Source organism: Volvox carteri (assembly GCF_000143455.1).
Source record: "Volvox carteri f. nagariensis unplaced genomic scaffold VOLCAscaffold_3, whole genome shotgun sequence".
NCBI lineage: Eukaryota > Viridiplantae > Chlorophyta > Chlorophyceae > Chlamydomonadales > Volvocaceae > Volvox > Volvox carteri.
The window spans coordinates 2,228,055-2,244,412 of record NW_003307546.1 but is presented as its reverse complement, the minus strand read 5'-3'; the positions used below and the strand labels follow the sequence as shown (position 1 = coordinate 2,244,412).

Here is a 16,358-nt window from a genome sequence, read left to right as displayed (position 1 = left end):
ATTCGCCTATGCGGGTGAAAAGCTGGCAGTTGAGTTCTAGCCGCGTTACCGCCAGAGGGGACACAGGGTGACCAGACTCCTTGCATATCTCGATAAGCTTCGCTAGGGTCATATCCTCCTGGCCATCGCACCTAGGGTTGAGTATGGGCAGCGCAGGCGGTGAGAGGATTGTACGGGCTAGCTGACAGTGTGCAGCATGTCATAGTGACGGTGCAACCGGTACTGCGTTGCTTCCGGTTTGGTGAAGTTACATGGCCAGCGGTGAGTAGTTTTGTGATCAAAATAAAATGATGTCATACCGGTACCTGCGGCGAAGAGCGGAGGCGGCCTGGAGCGTCTTGTTTTGGTTACAGGCATGCTGCGCGACTTGGTGGCACCAATGCATTCTTGACGAACATACATGTATTGTCGGTAAGCAGCCAATATGAAGTTTATCTGAGAGGAAAGGTTCTGGCTTGCAGATAGAGCCAACTGGCATCCTGAGTAGACTGACATAACGTACGACGTTCGAGCGTTTCGACGAGCGTGCAACCCAATGTGAATTATTACGTTAGTGAAAGCATTAAGATAATTACAGATTTCTTTGTTATCACGTCGTAAGGGGACCTTCGACTGCAGAGCTTTGTTATACGCAAGCTCCAAATTGCCCACATCCTCCGCACGTTTTCCGCTGTTCAGTACAAAGGAAGATGCCAAATCGGGTTAGTATAAGCAAGTCTTAGAGTTTTGCTGTGTTTGGACGACATGGAGGCCACACCCATAACCCACTCTGCATTTGGTCTCCAGGAGGGAGCACAAGTGGAGCTTACAGCTCAAGAGATCTCAGACTTAAAAGAGGCAAGCGGCTCTCTCCTGAACTGGCGCTTCCGTTGGAGCCTGCTTCCTGCACCTTGCAGGGACCAGTCAAACCCTACGCCCCTCCGGCGATTCCTTCGTGGGACCTCTTTCACTGCAGGTCTTCGATCTCATGGACAAGGACAAAGGAGGTACCTTGAGCATCGAGGAGGTGCGGCGGTCCCTGTGAGCTCAACCCCCCACCCCACCCCACCCTTCCCACAAAGCACTTTGTGTCGATTTCACACATGCTTTTCCTTATACCCCTTCCCTTCCCACCTGCTCCTCAACCCCTGCGGCTCGCCTGGATCCTGCGCAATCCTATTCCCTTTTTATTCACCTTCCCACACCAAAATGGGCCCCCGCCAGAAGCCCCAACACCCGCACGTAGTCACTTGCCGATTTCTTTCCTCCTATACGCGTGATCCCCCCCTGGCCCCTCGCCTCCTCCTCCTACCCGCCTCCAGGTAAAAACCCTTATGGACATGTTGGGTATGAAGGTGAAGCAGGAGGACCTGGAGCAGATGATTGCGGAAATTGACCGTTCGGGTGACGGCCACATCGACTTCCAGGAGTTTCTGCAAGTGAGGCGGACGTGGGCCGGAGGGCGATGCAAGAAGGGAGATGGCGCGCGGGACTGGACCTGGGCATGCACGCCTGGCAGCGGCGAGGCTTAGGGCTGCCAGGGCTCCGAGTGATGGCGAAGGGAAGGGGCTTGTCGTGTACCTGAACCCAGAGCGCGCTGACCTCAATGCCCCGGCAGTATTTGCGAATAGTTCTCCGGGGGGACTGTTGTATGTCAGTCTGTCTGTCAATCTGTCAGTCTGTCTGTCAGTCAGTCTGTCAGTCTGTCAACCACCAGGGCCTTTGGCACCAACACGGGTGGACCGAGAGAGAACGACACACAGCATTTTAACTACCCAACAATGTACGGAAACGCTACCGTCTGCAGGTGATGGCCAAGCCGCAGGATCTGCCGTACAAGAAGTCTGACGTCATGCGCGCATTCCGGCTATTTGCGGACCGAGACGCGCCTCCGGGCTGCATCTCCCCGGAGGCGTTGGAGCGCGCGCTGGTGGGCACCAGGAAGTGGGAACAGGGAAACTATTACACGAGGAGGACTGAAAGGATAAAGAAAGAAATCCCTACAAAGAAAACCATTCAATTGGGTTGTTGTTTGTACAAACCTGGGTAGGAATTTCCTAACCGCGCCGCAACTGCCTTGAACTGAAATGGATGAACCGACCTGGCTAGGTATCCAGCTTTGCGTCAAAAGATCCCCTTGCGTGGGGACTTTGGGGGGGGAGGGTGTGCACGCAAGCTGACAACCCCCCTCTGTCTATCCTCCACTCGCGCCCTTATCGTTGCTTTGTCAAACTGTCGTACAGATCCAATATTGCAATGGCAAAATGCCGGAGGAGGAGGTCATGCGGCTGGTAAGCTTTCTTTTCTTGGGGGAAGGGAAAGGGGGAAGGGAATTCAGGGTTTAGGATAGTAAGTAGGCACATGTTGTGCGCCTTCAAAGATTATAACACGCATACAGACGCCACCACTTGCAACTTTCCCAGCAGTCCGGGTCCGACTGGGGGCTTGCCCAATCCCGAACCCGCCATCTACCGTGCCCGCCATCTACCGTGCCTTTCCGCCTTGGCGCGCAACCGTAGTACGGCACGGTACGGTACAGCTGTTTGCTTCCCATCATGATCCCGCCCCATGAGCAGGTCAACTCATTGGAAGTCAACCCGGAAGGCTACATTGATTACGCGCGGAAGGTCAACCTCTTCCTGAACAAATAGACACAGCAGGCAGCACTCGTCGCACGGCCTCAAGGCCAGTCGCGCGGTGTGAGATGCAACACAGCTGTACAGTATCGTACAACCCATGCGTATGGTGGCTACAACTAAACTCGCCTGGGTGGGTTTTCATGATTTTCCTTCACCATGTTTCTACTAGACCAGCCTCTCGGCTTTGACCAAGTTTAGGGACGAAAAGCGCCTGACATCGCTGGTTTGTGACCGCAAAGTAACTTAAACACTCGAACCCGCTATGTTACCCGGCGGTAGCTGGATCCCCAAGGGAATGCCGCCGTCGTGCTCGCGGGCATGGGTTTAAGGCGGCGGACCGGACTTGTGTGGAGGGAGCCGTGGAGCGCTACTTATGTTAAACGGCAGACGCGGAAATGCTTTTCCTGCACGACACATACATACGGACCGATGCACAGGCCCTGGGTTTGTATGTTGGTGAGGGCTCGTTGTCGTTCTGCACCCGTCGCGGCGCGTTCTGTACATAGATTAAAGACCTTGGGGGGCATCTGCTTTCTTTATTGTGTGCTTTGTTTGTTTGTGAAGGCCTGCATCATTTGTGCATGCTAAGGGTCTAGGGGCAGGGGAGAAGCGGAGCGTGCGGGACTGGGGGATTGTTAAAAACGCCAAGTCCCGAACGTACCGAGCATAGCTGTGTGCGTATCCCTGTTGAAGCTTGTAGTGGGAGAGCGGTGGCATGGAGTAGAAATCTGGGAGCTGCAGGAGCCAATGTAGGACTGAAGGTTCCGGCGTGCTGGGATAGCATGTCCTCGGGCTATAAGTACCGGGAACGGCCATAGCGCCGCTATGGCTGTGGCCTGCCAGCCTCCCTGTCTACCTGCTTGTGCTGGCGGGGCAGGGCCAGGCGCGGGGCGCGATGGCTAAGCGTACATAAGCGTGAGCAGACGCAGCGCGTGGATGCAGCGGATGCAGTTCGTTGCTGGTTGCTGGTTGAGTGATCGAGTGATTCGCTGGCGCGCGGACGCCTGACCGCAACTGACTTATAACCGCAACTTATTGAAACTAGAACCCCAAACACATGAACCAAACACATGAAAGGAACGAACGCCTAGGGGTGAGGGGCCCACTAGGTCCTGTTGCTGTGTCTAGTTGGAGATAGTGGGCTTAGGAGAATTTGCTTGGATTATGGGAATCCCTCCGAGGGCAGGGCCTCGCTTCGGGGTCTTTGGGGCAGTGTTTTTCGCCCGGGAGCGCGCGTGCAAGCAGCAGGAAGGTGGAGTTGGAAGTGCATGGGGGATTTCCCCGTTGCAGGGCGCCAGCGTGTGACTTGCGCCGCTAGGAAAGGACCTCCTAGAAGAGGAGCGACGGATTATGCTTTGGCGTGCACACATTTTAGGTGGTTCTTGCCACCGTTCGCATGCTCCTGATTACGATGTAGGGCAGTTCCATTTCGGTGGTTTGGTTTCGGGCTTTCCCGGCATCTCCTTGATGGTGCTATCCTGGCAACCGCCCTTGCTGATAATCTTTTTGACAGCGATGCTGGTTGTAACAACCGCCTCCGCTTTCGGGCCCATGGCTACCCGTTGCGAGCGAACAGCACCAGATTCGATCAACCGTCCGCATTCTCTGGACGCTCAAGGTGGGGGATACACGTCTCTTAGTACCGCGTACCTGCCTGAGTGGAAGTTTGCGGGTAGAAAACATGCGGTGAGGTACAGTCCGGCATGGTGTTGTGTGGTGTTGTGCCGTAGTGTCCAAAACCATCACAGCCGCCAACCCCGCATCGGCGCCAACCAGGTGGCGAACAGGACGTCGGGGAAATGAGTGCTACCTGGGTGCGCACGCACACACCACATGTGGTGCAGCAGCTGGTCAAGCCGCTAGGCGAGCTCAGGAAGCCATCGGATGTTACAATGGTCCAGCTGTCTCATGATGAGATCCAAACTGTATGTAGTACCCTTATGTTGGTTGCAGCACGATGCGGCGCAGGGCGCTGCACCGCTTTCAGGCGAATACGGTAAAAGCAGCTTCTCACGAGCCTGCCGTTGCCCTGCAAAGCTACCATTTCCATATGTTGCATGGAGAAAACAGAGGAAATAAGAAAAGAAAGAAGTCCATGGACGGGATGGCAGTTGGAGTGTTGGACATTGCTCTCTCTGCATCTGTGTTATGCTCTTATTGCGGTTGACCCACTTCGCTCGCACCGTATCAATGTCTGTATTCCAACGACAGTGCCCTGCCTTTCCATGCGGAACACTGCAGCGCAGTTCCCTCCTCAACGAGTAGTGGCACGATACGATACCCTGCGATCGACAACCCACTGCAAGCAGCTTCCAATGTGAATCCCCAACACGCACTCCTGGAGTGGCCGGTTTCGGGTATTTAGTACCCTCTTCCGATTCGCCATGCTGGACATTCCGTTCACACACACGCACACACACACACACACACACACGCACACCATGTGCGCTGCACGAGCCACGCTAAGGCCGGACACCAAAACAGCAAGTCACCTCAAATCACACACAATCATCGCGACACATCCCGCATTGATCTTGCCTGCCGCACGGACTCCTAGACGCCTATGAAACCGAGAACCGGCGCAATGAGAAGTGAAACACGGGGAGGATCCCCAAACACCGGAAATGGAACAGCGCCACTGCTGCGCTCATGCCACTATAGTACCATTGAACCATTGAACCACACCAGTTGTTGTCGTCGGCAACACACGAACTGGACAACGCTTGTCCAACGTCTACCGTTTGCAAACATCCCTGTGGTACAGAGACTCACCGCACACAACGCCGCCAAGCACAGCGAGCCCAACACTGTACTGTATGTCTGTGATAACGCCGCCACCGGCGCAAGTGCCTCCTATGGACCTGCATAAATACGACAAACCGAGGACTACGCAACACTACTGCCACCTAAAACACGCTGCCAGTTCATTGCTCCGTCAGTCTATCTCTCACCAATCTCCAACACCCCTACCGGGTTGCCAGCGCAGGACTTACCTACCTGCACCTGGCCACTTCGCGCCCACTCGTGCACACCAGACCTGCCGCCGCCAGTTGGCCGCAGCAGCCGCAGCTGCACCGCAGCCACACCGCAATATAGAAAATCGCACGCGCTCACACCAGCCAGCGAACCTTATACAGTACTCCTCACCTAAGGTGAGACCCTTCCTTACCAAGCACCTCATAGGCGCCCTAGCACAATGGCGAGGCGTGTACATATGAAAATCATGGAAATATAGGTAATGACGACTCCTGGATGCGCAGCCAACCCCTTTTTTTGAAACTCCCAAAAGCATATTCATGTACCTATGCCAAACAAAGCAAGAAGACCTTCCAAACCAACTGTGCATCCCAATCCCCATCTCAACCACATGGAGAAAAAAACGCTACAGACCAGTACCGCTACTTCTAGGAGCTATAAGGAGGGGGCCCTCCGAGCTCCGCGCTGTGGGGCCCAATGGAGCCCAAATAAGCACTATACAAGCCTTTCCTGTCACCGGGTGCCTACGGAGATCTGCTCTCGGGCAGCGTAGCAATCCCTTTGTTTCATGGATTTCAAATCCGCAAAACAGGTTCCTGACAGCTCACAATATGCCAGCTCTCGGACAGCCAGATCGAATAGAGCTGGGTGACTATGCCCGGCGTGAAGTAATCAAACAAAGGGTGCCTAAAGATTTAGACGCCCAAACAAAAGAGAACAAAACAAACATGAACGAAACACGAAACAACGAGTTCCCTCCCTAATCTCACATCCTCCTTCGGCCGCGCGGTGGCCCAGCGCTGTTCTGAATTGCAGGCATCAATACACACAACAGCAACTGATTGAGCTCTTTCTCAAGACATACAACCCGCCAAAAATCTCTCCATACAAATATACATGTTAATGGCGCTACCGCCGCTATCACCGGCGCTGCCGCCGCCAGGCGCTGGCAAATCTCGGGCCATGACCCAATACCTCTCGTTTTTGATGGCAGCACGCGGCGCGGGGTTTAAGGTACGAAGGCGGAAGGTCAAGGTTTTGCTCTCCGTCCTAAGGCGACCAAGTGGAACAAACCAGCCGCCGCACACATTTTCACGCGGATTGCACTCCCAACGACGAACATAGCACCTCTTACGTCTGCTGCTCAGGCCACTGCCCCAGCGGCAGCGCATGGCCCCCACATGGCACCCTTTCGCTCTGTTTGCGATGTCCCAAAGCACGCCAAAAGGCGTGGGAAAAAGAATTGCCTTGAACACTTGGGTCTTATCCACGTGTTCTCCTTTGGGTCGCAATCCCCTCATCCTGCGATCAGTCCTTCCGCCTACCCCGCGGAGGACTCCATGTGCGCTCCCTGCGCCATGTACTCCGCGTCCGCTTCCAGCCTCACATTGGGTTGGTCAGGCGTGCGACCCGGGTGGCAGTAGAGGGTTATGCCCTTGAGCTTGTTGTTGACGTAGGCCCGCTCCACCTCCCACACTGCGTGCTCCGGAACCACTGCCGCCAGCTGCACCAAGTCGGTGTTTCGGGGCAGGAAGGCCGCCACTACGCCATCCTGCAGCCAGCCGCATGCGCAGTGGTAAAGAGAGAGTGGGGGTGAGCGAGGAAAACGCCAAACAGACAACTACTACCCGATGGGTATCATACCTGCTCCCGTACGCAGTCCAACGTCACATCCAGAAGCCGCAGCAGGGACTTGTTAAAGCCGACCAGCGGGTAGAACACGTCGAAGGTGTTTACATGCTGATACTTGGGGCCGCCCCAGGGGGGAGACATGAACAGCGCATCAACCTACGGGACGCATCGGAAGCAGCAACTCGCGCCATGGGATACGATGGAGACAACCTGGGAACGATTATCTACAAGCCAGGCATCACGCATCATGTGCGCGGTTCGCTCCGCAGAGAGACCCCCCAATTCGTCTGGTTCACTTGGTAATGGCGACATGAACAGGTCGCTGTCGGCCAACACGTCATCAATCCCGCCACCACTCCCATCGCACCTTAAGGCCAGGCGCCACTTTGAAGAAGTCAGCGCACAGGAACTGGCACTTGTGTGCCACGTCGTAGACGCCTGGGGAGACGGATCGGCGGGGCAGCAAGCGCGGCAGCACTTGGCAGCAACGACATGTCAAGGATGCAAAAGCTGCATAAGGTCCAATACTACGGACACGGGCCCATGAAGGCTCCTGTGGAACTGCCACTCCTCCACGTAGCGCCTGCCATGGAAAGCTTTAGATGTGTATATGCCGATATAGCCTCGGGAAAAAGGCACACTCACACACACACACACACACACACTCACACGCGCATTACTATCTGCCTGCGCACCTTAACCAACCTGTCCTACAGAAATAATATACTCCGTATGACAGGACAAGCTGAGCCCGGGAAGAAGGATAAACTCAGGGAAAAGCCACATCCGGCAGGGCCTGTGGCGGATTTGCGTGGGATGGGCCGTATAAGTTCCTAGACCAGAGCCCGCGGCCCACACGCAGCTCGCACTCTTACTCGAATTGTGCCGCGCCATCTCCACGCGCTTGGGCGAGATCTCCACCCCAATCACCACGGGAAACACGCCCGCCATCTGAATGACGTTGCCGCCGCAGCCGCAACAGGCGTCCATCGCCACCAGCCCTCGAGCACACAGCTCCCGGGAACGGCTCGCCTGGTGTGCCGCCAGCACCTGATACATCAGGGCGAGAGTGACAGGAGGGCCGCGGGTTTGCATCGGGCGATGCCAGGAAGCGGGATACCGTTACCATCAGGTACAGCAAGCCGGTACACGGGCATGCAGGATCAGAAAACCCCCTACAAATCCTTTTACGATGCGCGGGAGGGCGAGCGGTGGGCTCATGGAGCATCTTCCAGAATACATTGGACATGGCCTCGTGCAAGGAATACATTGTGGAGCAATTTTGGAAGTCGCCCGTTCTGAGCTGGGCATGTGTGCTGCTGCACCGGCGGACGGGGTGATCCACAAGCCGTATGCCAGCTGGAGGTTACGGTCGGCCCTGAAGGCTCCCACGGAGGGCTCCGGGACCATTCCTGTCTGTCTGTCCCTCTGTTTTCGCATTTATTGCGCCGCACACGCCTTGCACCATGCGCGTGGCCATGCTCTCCCGCTTTATTTTGCCCTCCTGCATCACACAGCCGCACCGTCTCACCTCCGGCGTGACGGACCACCAACCCTCCGTATCCAGTTGCACGAAGTTGTCGAAGCGACTGAAGAGGCTGTAGCGCTGCATCCAGTACTTGGCAGCGCTGCGCGGCAGCAGCGTGCGCACGTAGGCTGCAGTACTGGGGTCCAACATGATGCGCCGGGTGCTGCGGAGTCAGGGGACGTAGGGGTAGGAACATGAACATGCGCCCGGTGGCCTCGCAAAACAAAGCGGAAGCCGGGTACAGCCGAACTAACGCATGCCCGCTTCTTCCCAGCATCAACAGCAATAGCAGGCCGTGCTAGCAGTGGTAGCAGTCCTCAATTTCAGGGTCAGGTAAGGGTAGACCGGAAGCCAGGGAAGCATGATAGTGCGGCAATGATGAAGAGTTAAAAAATATGGGAGGGGATACACGTCAATGCAGAGTAGATGATGCGCGCACCCGTACGCATTCGCGCCATTGAGTGGGAAAGGCAACCATGGGTGCAGGGTTCGACACCCCGTACGGGGCCCGTAAGTTTTTGGCCTTTTTTCGGTATCCCCGTCAGGGCCCGTAGGACTTTACAGTGGCCCCCGTAAGGATTTTGGGGCGCGAAGCGCCCCCGTACGGGGCCGCCCCCGGACCGGCCGAAGGCCGGTTACGGGTGCACCCGTAAGGATTTTAAGGATTTATAAGAGGCCGTACGGTACATATTCCCATTCTTAAGCTGCCGAGCATGCTTCTCATGCTAGCGGCGGCTGGGCTTCCGGGCATCCACTTCAAGTACAACCAGTACCGCTATTTCGTCACGGCTATGCGCGCTCTGAGCGAAGTCATCCTTGCCGCCCAGCTTGTTTGAATCCGTGAAAGCCCATTCTTTAGTATTATGTCAGATAGCAGTACGGACGTATCGGGTGAAGATCATGTTGAGGAGCAGAAGGGATGGGCGGCCGTGGCGGCCAAGGCGCTTGGCTTTCACTGAGTGTGCCGTGTGTCCCCGAGTGTAATGGTTCACGAGAAAATAACGAAAATAACGATTTACAGGCCAAAAAAATGCAAAGCGTCACTTTCCACAGCGTTTCAGCCGCGTCACTTTCCGCAGCGTTTCAGCCAAGGACAGTGCCCCCGTAAAGGTTTTGGGGGGTTACGGGGGCCCCCGTAAGGTTTTCGGCCGGTACAGGAGCCTGGCACGGGGGCCCCTCCGTAAGGAAAATTTGGGAGGTACGGGGGAGCCCGCAAGTTTCAGGAAGGTCAGTGTCGAACCCTGCATGGGTGCTCAGCCATTCTGCATGCACGCATGTATGCATGCGCAAAGACACTCCCCCTCAAAACTATGTTCCAGGATTTCCCACCAGGACTTCCTGCCAGACAGCCGTACGCACCCGTCGTCCTCGCCCACCGGTGGCTTGGCCACAGGCGCCATGCGCTGTTGACGAGCCGCGGGCCCCGCCGCTGCCGTTCGGGCTGCGGCAGCAGCCGCAGCGACGTTAGCAGCAGTTCCGCCGGTAAAGATGTCATAAAAGGCCGAGTCATCGTCATCTTTATCCGCATCCGCCGCCCCGGCGCCCCCACCGGAAAAGCTGCGCGCCCCAGTATGATGGCCATCAGCAGCACCTGGATGTCTGCCTTCATGGTGCCTTTGGTGCTGGTGCGGCAGCAGCTGCTGAGTCCTGCCCTTAGCTTTGTGCCGCTGTTGGCTACCCCCCTCCGCACTACCCAGAGAACTCTTTTGACCCTTGCTGCCTTCATTGCCAGCATCCGTTGCCACCCTGGATTCGTGCTGTGCGGCTGCCGAAGCCGGCGTCCTCGCTGTAATGCCGTGTTCGGGCTGCCCTTCGGACACCGACGCCGACGCCGCCATAACCTCCAGCTGCCTTTCCAGCTCCTTCAGTGTCCACGTCACGGCCCGGCGATTTGGTTCCGGACCAGCCGCGATGCTTCCTTCCTTTGGTGCGCCCGGCAGCTCCTGCCCCAGCCCCTCACTAGCCACCGGTGTTGGTGGTGGCGAGGACAGCTGCTGAGCCTGCTGCCGCCCGTTGTGATAATGGTGTTGGGGCAGATTCAAGTGCAGGGGCGGGTGAGAAACGGGAATCGGAGGGTGGGCAGCATGGTGGTGATGATGATGACGGTGGTGAAATGTAGGCGGCAAGTCCCGCTCGGGGCCACCAATACTTGCGGGGGTCATGGGACTGGCTGGATGGCCGTCTGCTTCGAATGGCTGCGGCGATGGCATTGGTGGGTGGCCTGCGTGAGCAAACCCAGGCGGCACCGCGTATGGCGACATCTCACACGGCGGCGGCGTCCCGTATGGTGCGTACGGGTGACCCTCGTACGGGTACGGCGTTGGGCCGTACGGCATGCCAGGAACTGGTGCAGCTATTGGCGACAAGCCGAACCCAGGCGGCGGCGGCCGCCGTGGCGGTACCCCGGGCATGAGAGGTGGGCCAAAGGGGCCCCGCGGTGGGGCCCACATATCCACCGGCGCCGGCGGTGGAAAGGGGGACGGGTGTCCAAAACCTGGCGGTGCCGGCGGCGGCAGCGTCTCAGCGCCGGCGTATGGGACACCAGCGACGTCGACGTGATGGAAAGGTGCTGTTCGCGGCGGCCGCAACTCATGTGCAGCACCGTGCGGGTGATGGTACCCGTGGGTATGGTGCCCTGGCCCGTGGTGCTCCGCGGAGCTGCTGCGGCCTTGGCCGATGGGCTGACCAGGCGGATGAAATCCAGGGGGCAGCGGCGGCCTGGCGCCCGGCCCAAAGCAATGGGTCGCCGGCGGTTGGTACAGCCCCTGATGCTGGTGCTGGGGCGGTGGTTGCATCACGTGGTAAGGCAGGGCCTGGTCGACTGGGTGGGGAGCCCCCTGCAACTGCAGCAGCTGCGGAAGAGCGGGCTGAGGCTTCAGGGAATCATCAGTCAGAATCGGCGGCTGCGCCGGCGTTGCCAAGTGAAGGGGAGCTGTGTAGTCACCTCCCTTCGGACTGCCACCGTCACCCTGCGGCATTAGCAATCGCTGTGTGGCGCCAAATCCAGGTGGAGGCCGAGGCCCAGCGCTAGAAGCCTGTGCAGCAGCGCCGGCTGGCCGCTGCGGAGTGTCAGCTGAGTTATTGCTGCTACGACCCTCATTGTCAGGACGCGTCGGCTCTGTGGGGTTTCCAGGAAGCAGGCCCATGCTACGAAGGATATCCTCCTCTGTCAGCATGCGGGGAGTAGAGGGCTTGGCGACAGCCGCATGTCCAGGTAAGCCCGCGGCAGCCGGTATGCCTGATGCATCGTCGAAGGAAGGCGGCGCATCTGCCTGCGGCAGTGGCGACGGAGGCGCGGGTGGCGGCGGAGCGGGCGCCGGTGGTGGCGGGGGCATAGGTGGCGGCAGCTGCGTAGAAGCGTCTAGAGAGAGACGAGCCAGGAGCTGCTCCTCGGATAGGGCCGTAGGCGGCACGACGCGCTGCTGCTGTGCCGTCCGAGGCGTCGGCGTCGCACTTGACGACAGCTGCCGACTTGACGGAGAGGCGCCTAGCAGGAGGTTCCTCAGGAGCCCGGGTCCCGAGCTCCCGCCGCCGCCACCTCCTGCGACGGGTTCGGCAAACGTGCCTGGTCCATCACCGGGCGGCTCGCTGGTTGCTCCTCCACCGGCACCTGCTGCTGTTGCTGTCCAAGCGGCTGGCGGAACTGCTGATGCTGTGGCCCGCGTGCCATCACCTCCTCCACTACCATCAGCTTCCACGTCACGGCCATTGTCTTGCCACAGTCCCATCGCTCGCAGAAGGTCCTCCTCGGTGAGCATGCGCGGAGCGGGCCGTGGCGGCGCCCTGGAGTCCGCTTCGCCCTTGGGGAGCGGCGCTGCGGCAGCAGCGGAGCGGCCGGGCATGCTTGCAACCCGGCTGCTGCCAGTCTCCGTGCCGGCTGGCGTCGAATCGTCGGCTTCACCTGCCACCCAGTCTGGCCTTAACAGCTGAGGTTGCTGCTGGTGCTGCTGCTCGGCACCTCTCCCTCCTGGCTCGGCAGCGGCCTGTTGCGCCGAATCCGCTGCTTGTGAAGGCCCAGTGGCCTCCTCCCAGGGCACGAAGCCCACGGCTGGCGCCTCCCAGGTAGACTCCTTCAGTGGTGCAATAGGGAGACAGTTGCACAGCGCCAATCGTGGGAAAAAACAGCCGTTGAAATATGGCACACGGCGATGCACGCAGCCGACACAGTAAGTGTGTAGTGTCTTCCAACGGCCAGTGAAGACATGCTGCATGATACAGGAGCGTCGGGGCAAGCTCTAAAAACAACATACCACTAACTAAGAGTGCGAGGGAGGTGAAAGGCAGATGCTGCCAAACGAGAGCATGGAGCGAGGATTACAGAAGGATCTAAGTCAGCGCAGGATGTCCTGTCACCGTCCCCGGGGCGTCCCCAGGCCCTCCCTCTGGTCCCGCAAAGCAGCTGCACAACATCGCTTGAATGCTGCTCCTTGGTTCAGACTTGCAGCCACATGCCGTACCTCCGTCTGGGTGTTGTAATAATAATGGCACCCCCATCGATCATCAAAGCCCCGGAGCCAGGGGGTGTCGTTGCGGCCCTTCGCAGCAGTTGCCACATGGCCGCCATGTGCCCCGCCCGATGAATCGTTGCGGGGCCGCGGCTGTCGGTCGCATGGCTCTGCGGGAGAGGATACCTGGTTGACAAAACGCCTAGGAGATTGCGTACCTTGACTGCAACATGCCTATCATAGGTGCTGGTACTTCCATCCACAGGCAGGGTGCGGGGAGCGCGAGCAGAAGCGAACAGCTAATCAGTTGGTGAGATGCTGTTCCAAGCCCGGGAACTTTCACCGGTTGATTCCAGTTATCGGGGCCTCGAAACCCACTCGTACCTTTGCTGGCAACGCAGATGCTGTGTGCCGAGCCAACCTGCGTCCGCTTGCCTTCGCGACGATACTGTGCAGCACCCCCCTTTAAGCAGGGGAAAGCGAGGGTTATTACTTAATCATCACCAGCGTCCGCTCCTACTCAGTCATACCTTCTTTCCAAAGGCTGTTGGCAACCCCAAACTGACCAGCTCAGCGCAGATCGAGGACGCTTCTGTGTCGCTTTGCGCCTCGGACGTCACGGCAACTGGCTCCTTCCCCCTGTGGTAAGCAAGTCAGAGGACAAAAGCGAGAAAATGAAGAGAAGCTTCACTGTAAATGCATACAGCTTCTGGAGTGGTAACTTTAAGCTGGTACAACCCGTGAACTGTCGGCGACCGCTGACCATGTGGCTAACCGAGACTTACCCGACCAACCCTACATCGTGAAGGCGGACCGACGTTATAACGAGACGCCCAAGTCGATACACAGTCGAGTCCGAAAGGTTGAGGTCCAGCGCCGTGCTTAAATGGACCTCTTGCGCGCCGCTCCATTTGTCAATAAGCAGTTGCCTTGGCATGCTCTACCATGTAACCACCCCCGTTACACACGTGTATGTCGCAAGCATTATGTGCAAGATTGGCTACTTGATTACAGTCTTTTGCGCTTGACCGTACTGCATAATCAATCAGGCGCGATCGAACCAGAAGAGTATTAAGCGCGACGTTGCAAAGCGTTGTAACGTATCTGGAATCGACGTTTAGCCTATTCTATTCTGTAGAAGAAAAAAAAACCGTCAGAGCTTATGCACCCTTTTTGCGCGAACATGAATTAGAGCGGCGTTACCTATGAAAAGTGTCTTTCAATCAGATCAGAAAGTGTGCCGAGCAGAATATATAAAATGAAGAAGCGGACTGTTGCCGTGTTTGGCACCCTCCTCGCTGCCGTTGTCGGGGCTGTCGTCTACTTTCAATTCCACCAGCAACACCTCCTATCGGTAGCTGGAGGTGGGTGTCACGAATATCCAGCTCCTGTTAGTACAATGATCTTACCAACCTGCATACTCAACACACCCTGGCTGTTGCGGTTGACCTCAAGGGCTAAGGGGCCCACCCCGGGGTGAATATAAACCTCTCTGCCATGACAGGGGGGGAAGGGGGAAGCACGGGTCGTGCCTGTATGGGCTGGACATGAGATTTCCACGTTTTGATGTCCAATTTGTTTCTATACGGCGGCGTGCAGTAGGGAAACCGCAGGACCTACTGTTGCTCGCATGCCCCGGACGCCATGCCGACCATGGTGGCGCCGTACCGTACTCCGGAGAATTCCGATAGCTGCGTCCTCTCCCACCATTTCCTGCAGGTTCCATGAGCATGGACACGAAGAAGAAATTCTGGTCGCAGGGCATCGACTGCCAAGAGGTGTATGAGGTGCAGGGCTATGAGAGTCCCGAGTCGCTCTTCAAAATGTTCACGCTTACGCAACACCAGGTGCTTACACTTCGTCATAGGCTTTAGATCTCCTTTCGCGTTCTTCAGTTTGAGAATGGGATCTCCACCTTTCACGTGGCTTAAGGTAGCATCTTGGCGCCTGGCGTGGTGTGACCACACCCGCGTACACGTCCTTTGTGTTGTCGTCGATAGGCTTGGAGCCGCTGCATGAGCTCCTGGTTTGCTTACAGGGTTAAGGTAGCACTTCATACCTATCCGCACAAGCACCTGCTCGACGTCCTGATGCCGGATTTATGGCTAGCATAGCCAAGGCCTGCGTAAGACCAACAGGGCGTTGGTTACCATTCACGTTGCTAGGGAAGCACATCTTCGTCGCACACCGGCCCACTCTTGCTGTGGGGAAATTTGATGGCAGGCCCCGATATGGCAACTGTCAGGCGAGGGAAGCGTGCGTGTAGCAGCGGCTCTCCTATCCGAAGCAAATCCTGATACGTGTTTGTCAATCGACTGACGCCGTGAGCTGCACATTCACGATCCTGAATTCCCTGCCCCTCTCACAGTTTTACCAGCTTAACCCTGGCATCGGGATGAGCGTGAAGCGAGGCGACATTGTATGCGTCAAAGGAGTGTTCGACGTTTCGGCACATGCCATGACACCCATGTGGCCGATAGCCATCGGTGGCATTCTCGCAGTGGCAGGGATAAGCGCGGCTGTGTATGCGAAGATGACTACGGCTAAATGAGGCGCGTGAGGCAGCCAGCTTGTCAGATAGGAGTCGGGAGCTTGCCGCACAGCGGGCCTCTGGGTTTCGCTTCTCTTCGGAGTGAGCCTGCAGGCGCCTGTTGGGTGGGGTTTTCCTAATCGCTTCCTCCCGAGGCCGCTCGATCAATGCTATCGGGTGTTTTCCTTGTTAATATTGGACTGGCGGGGTGCCCCTTAACTTAATTTCATTTTACGCATCCATGCATCTGAGTAGCGTCGCGGCGGCAGGGATGTCACAAGGATACTGGACGCAGGGTGAAACTGTATTCAAGCGTGAGCTAGGTGATGTGAAATACTCCACTTTTGGCTGGCCAAGGAGGCGCAGCCGTATGATATCGTGTGAGCTGGTACAGCTGCTCTCTCGGACAGTGACGCTGTAGCAGATTAGTGGCGCGAAGTAGGATTGGAGGATATCGGCCAAAGGCTTAGTGTAGCGTCAGCAGTAGATGTGCCACATCGACAGCGACGTTGACGTCGTCGGTATATGCCTAATTTTTCATTCACTGCCGTGTTGAATGGTAGGGAAGTTTTCTAGGCAAGCAGTGGAGTCTGTACGGAGGGTCTACGGAACAGCCAAGTCAAATAGAT

General features: G+C 57.3%; 3 protein-coding genes across 3 annotated transcripts; 2 read left to right on the top strand and 1 right to left on the bottom strand.

The window, feature by feature from the left end:
* Positions 1 to 400: 400 nt before the first annotated feature.
* On the top strand, positions 401 to 2,630 carry VOLCADRAFT_86788 (uncharacterized protein; the record flags this gene model as incomplete). The annotated part of the gene is made up of 7 exons (XM_002946591.1): positions 401 to 411; positions 679 to 701; positions 897 to 1,006; positions 1,302 to 1,418; positions 1,787 to 1,909; positions 2,223 to 2,270; positions 2,556 to 2,630. The coding sequence occupies 7 exons, from the start codon at positions 401 to 403 to the stop codon at positions 2,628 to 2,630; spliced, it is 507 nt and encodes a 168-aa protein (XP_002946637.1).
* Positions 2,631 to 6,915: 4,285 nt separating this feature from the next.
* VOLCADRAFT_56022 (uncharacterized protein) lies at positions 6,916 to 8,904 on the bottom strand (the record flags this gene model as incomplete). The annotated part of the gene is made up of 5 exons (XM_002946418.1): positions 6,916 to 7,146; positions 7,251 to 7,382; positions 7,594 to 7,664; positions 8,102 to 8,276; positions 8,758 to 8,904. 5 exons carry the CDS (start codon positions 8,902 to 8,904, stop codon positions 6,916 to 6,918), a joined length of 756 nt encoding a protein of 251 aa, XP_002946464.1.
* Positions 8,905 to 14,457: 5,553 nt separating this feature from the next.
* VOLCADRAFT_86786 (uncharacterized protein) lies at positions 14,458 to 15,750 on the top strand (the record flags this gene model as incomplete). The annotated part of the gene is made up of 3 exons (XM_002946590.1): positions 14,458 to 14,563; positions 14,919 to 15,046; positions 15,568 to 15,750. 3 exons carry the CDS (start codon positions 14,458 to 14,460, stop codon positions 15,748 to 15,750), a joined length of 417 nt encoding a protein of 138 aa, XP_002946636.1.
* Positions 15,751 to 16,358: the final 608 nt, after the last annotated feature.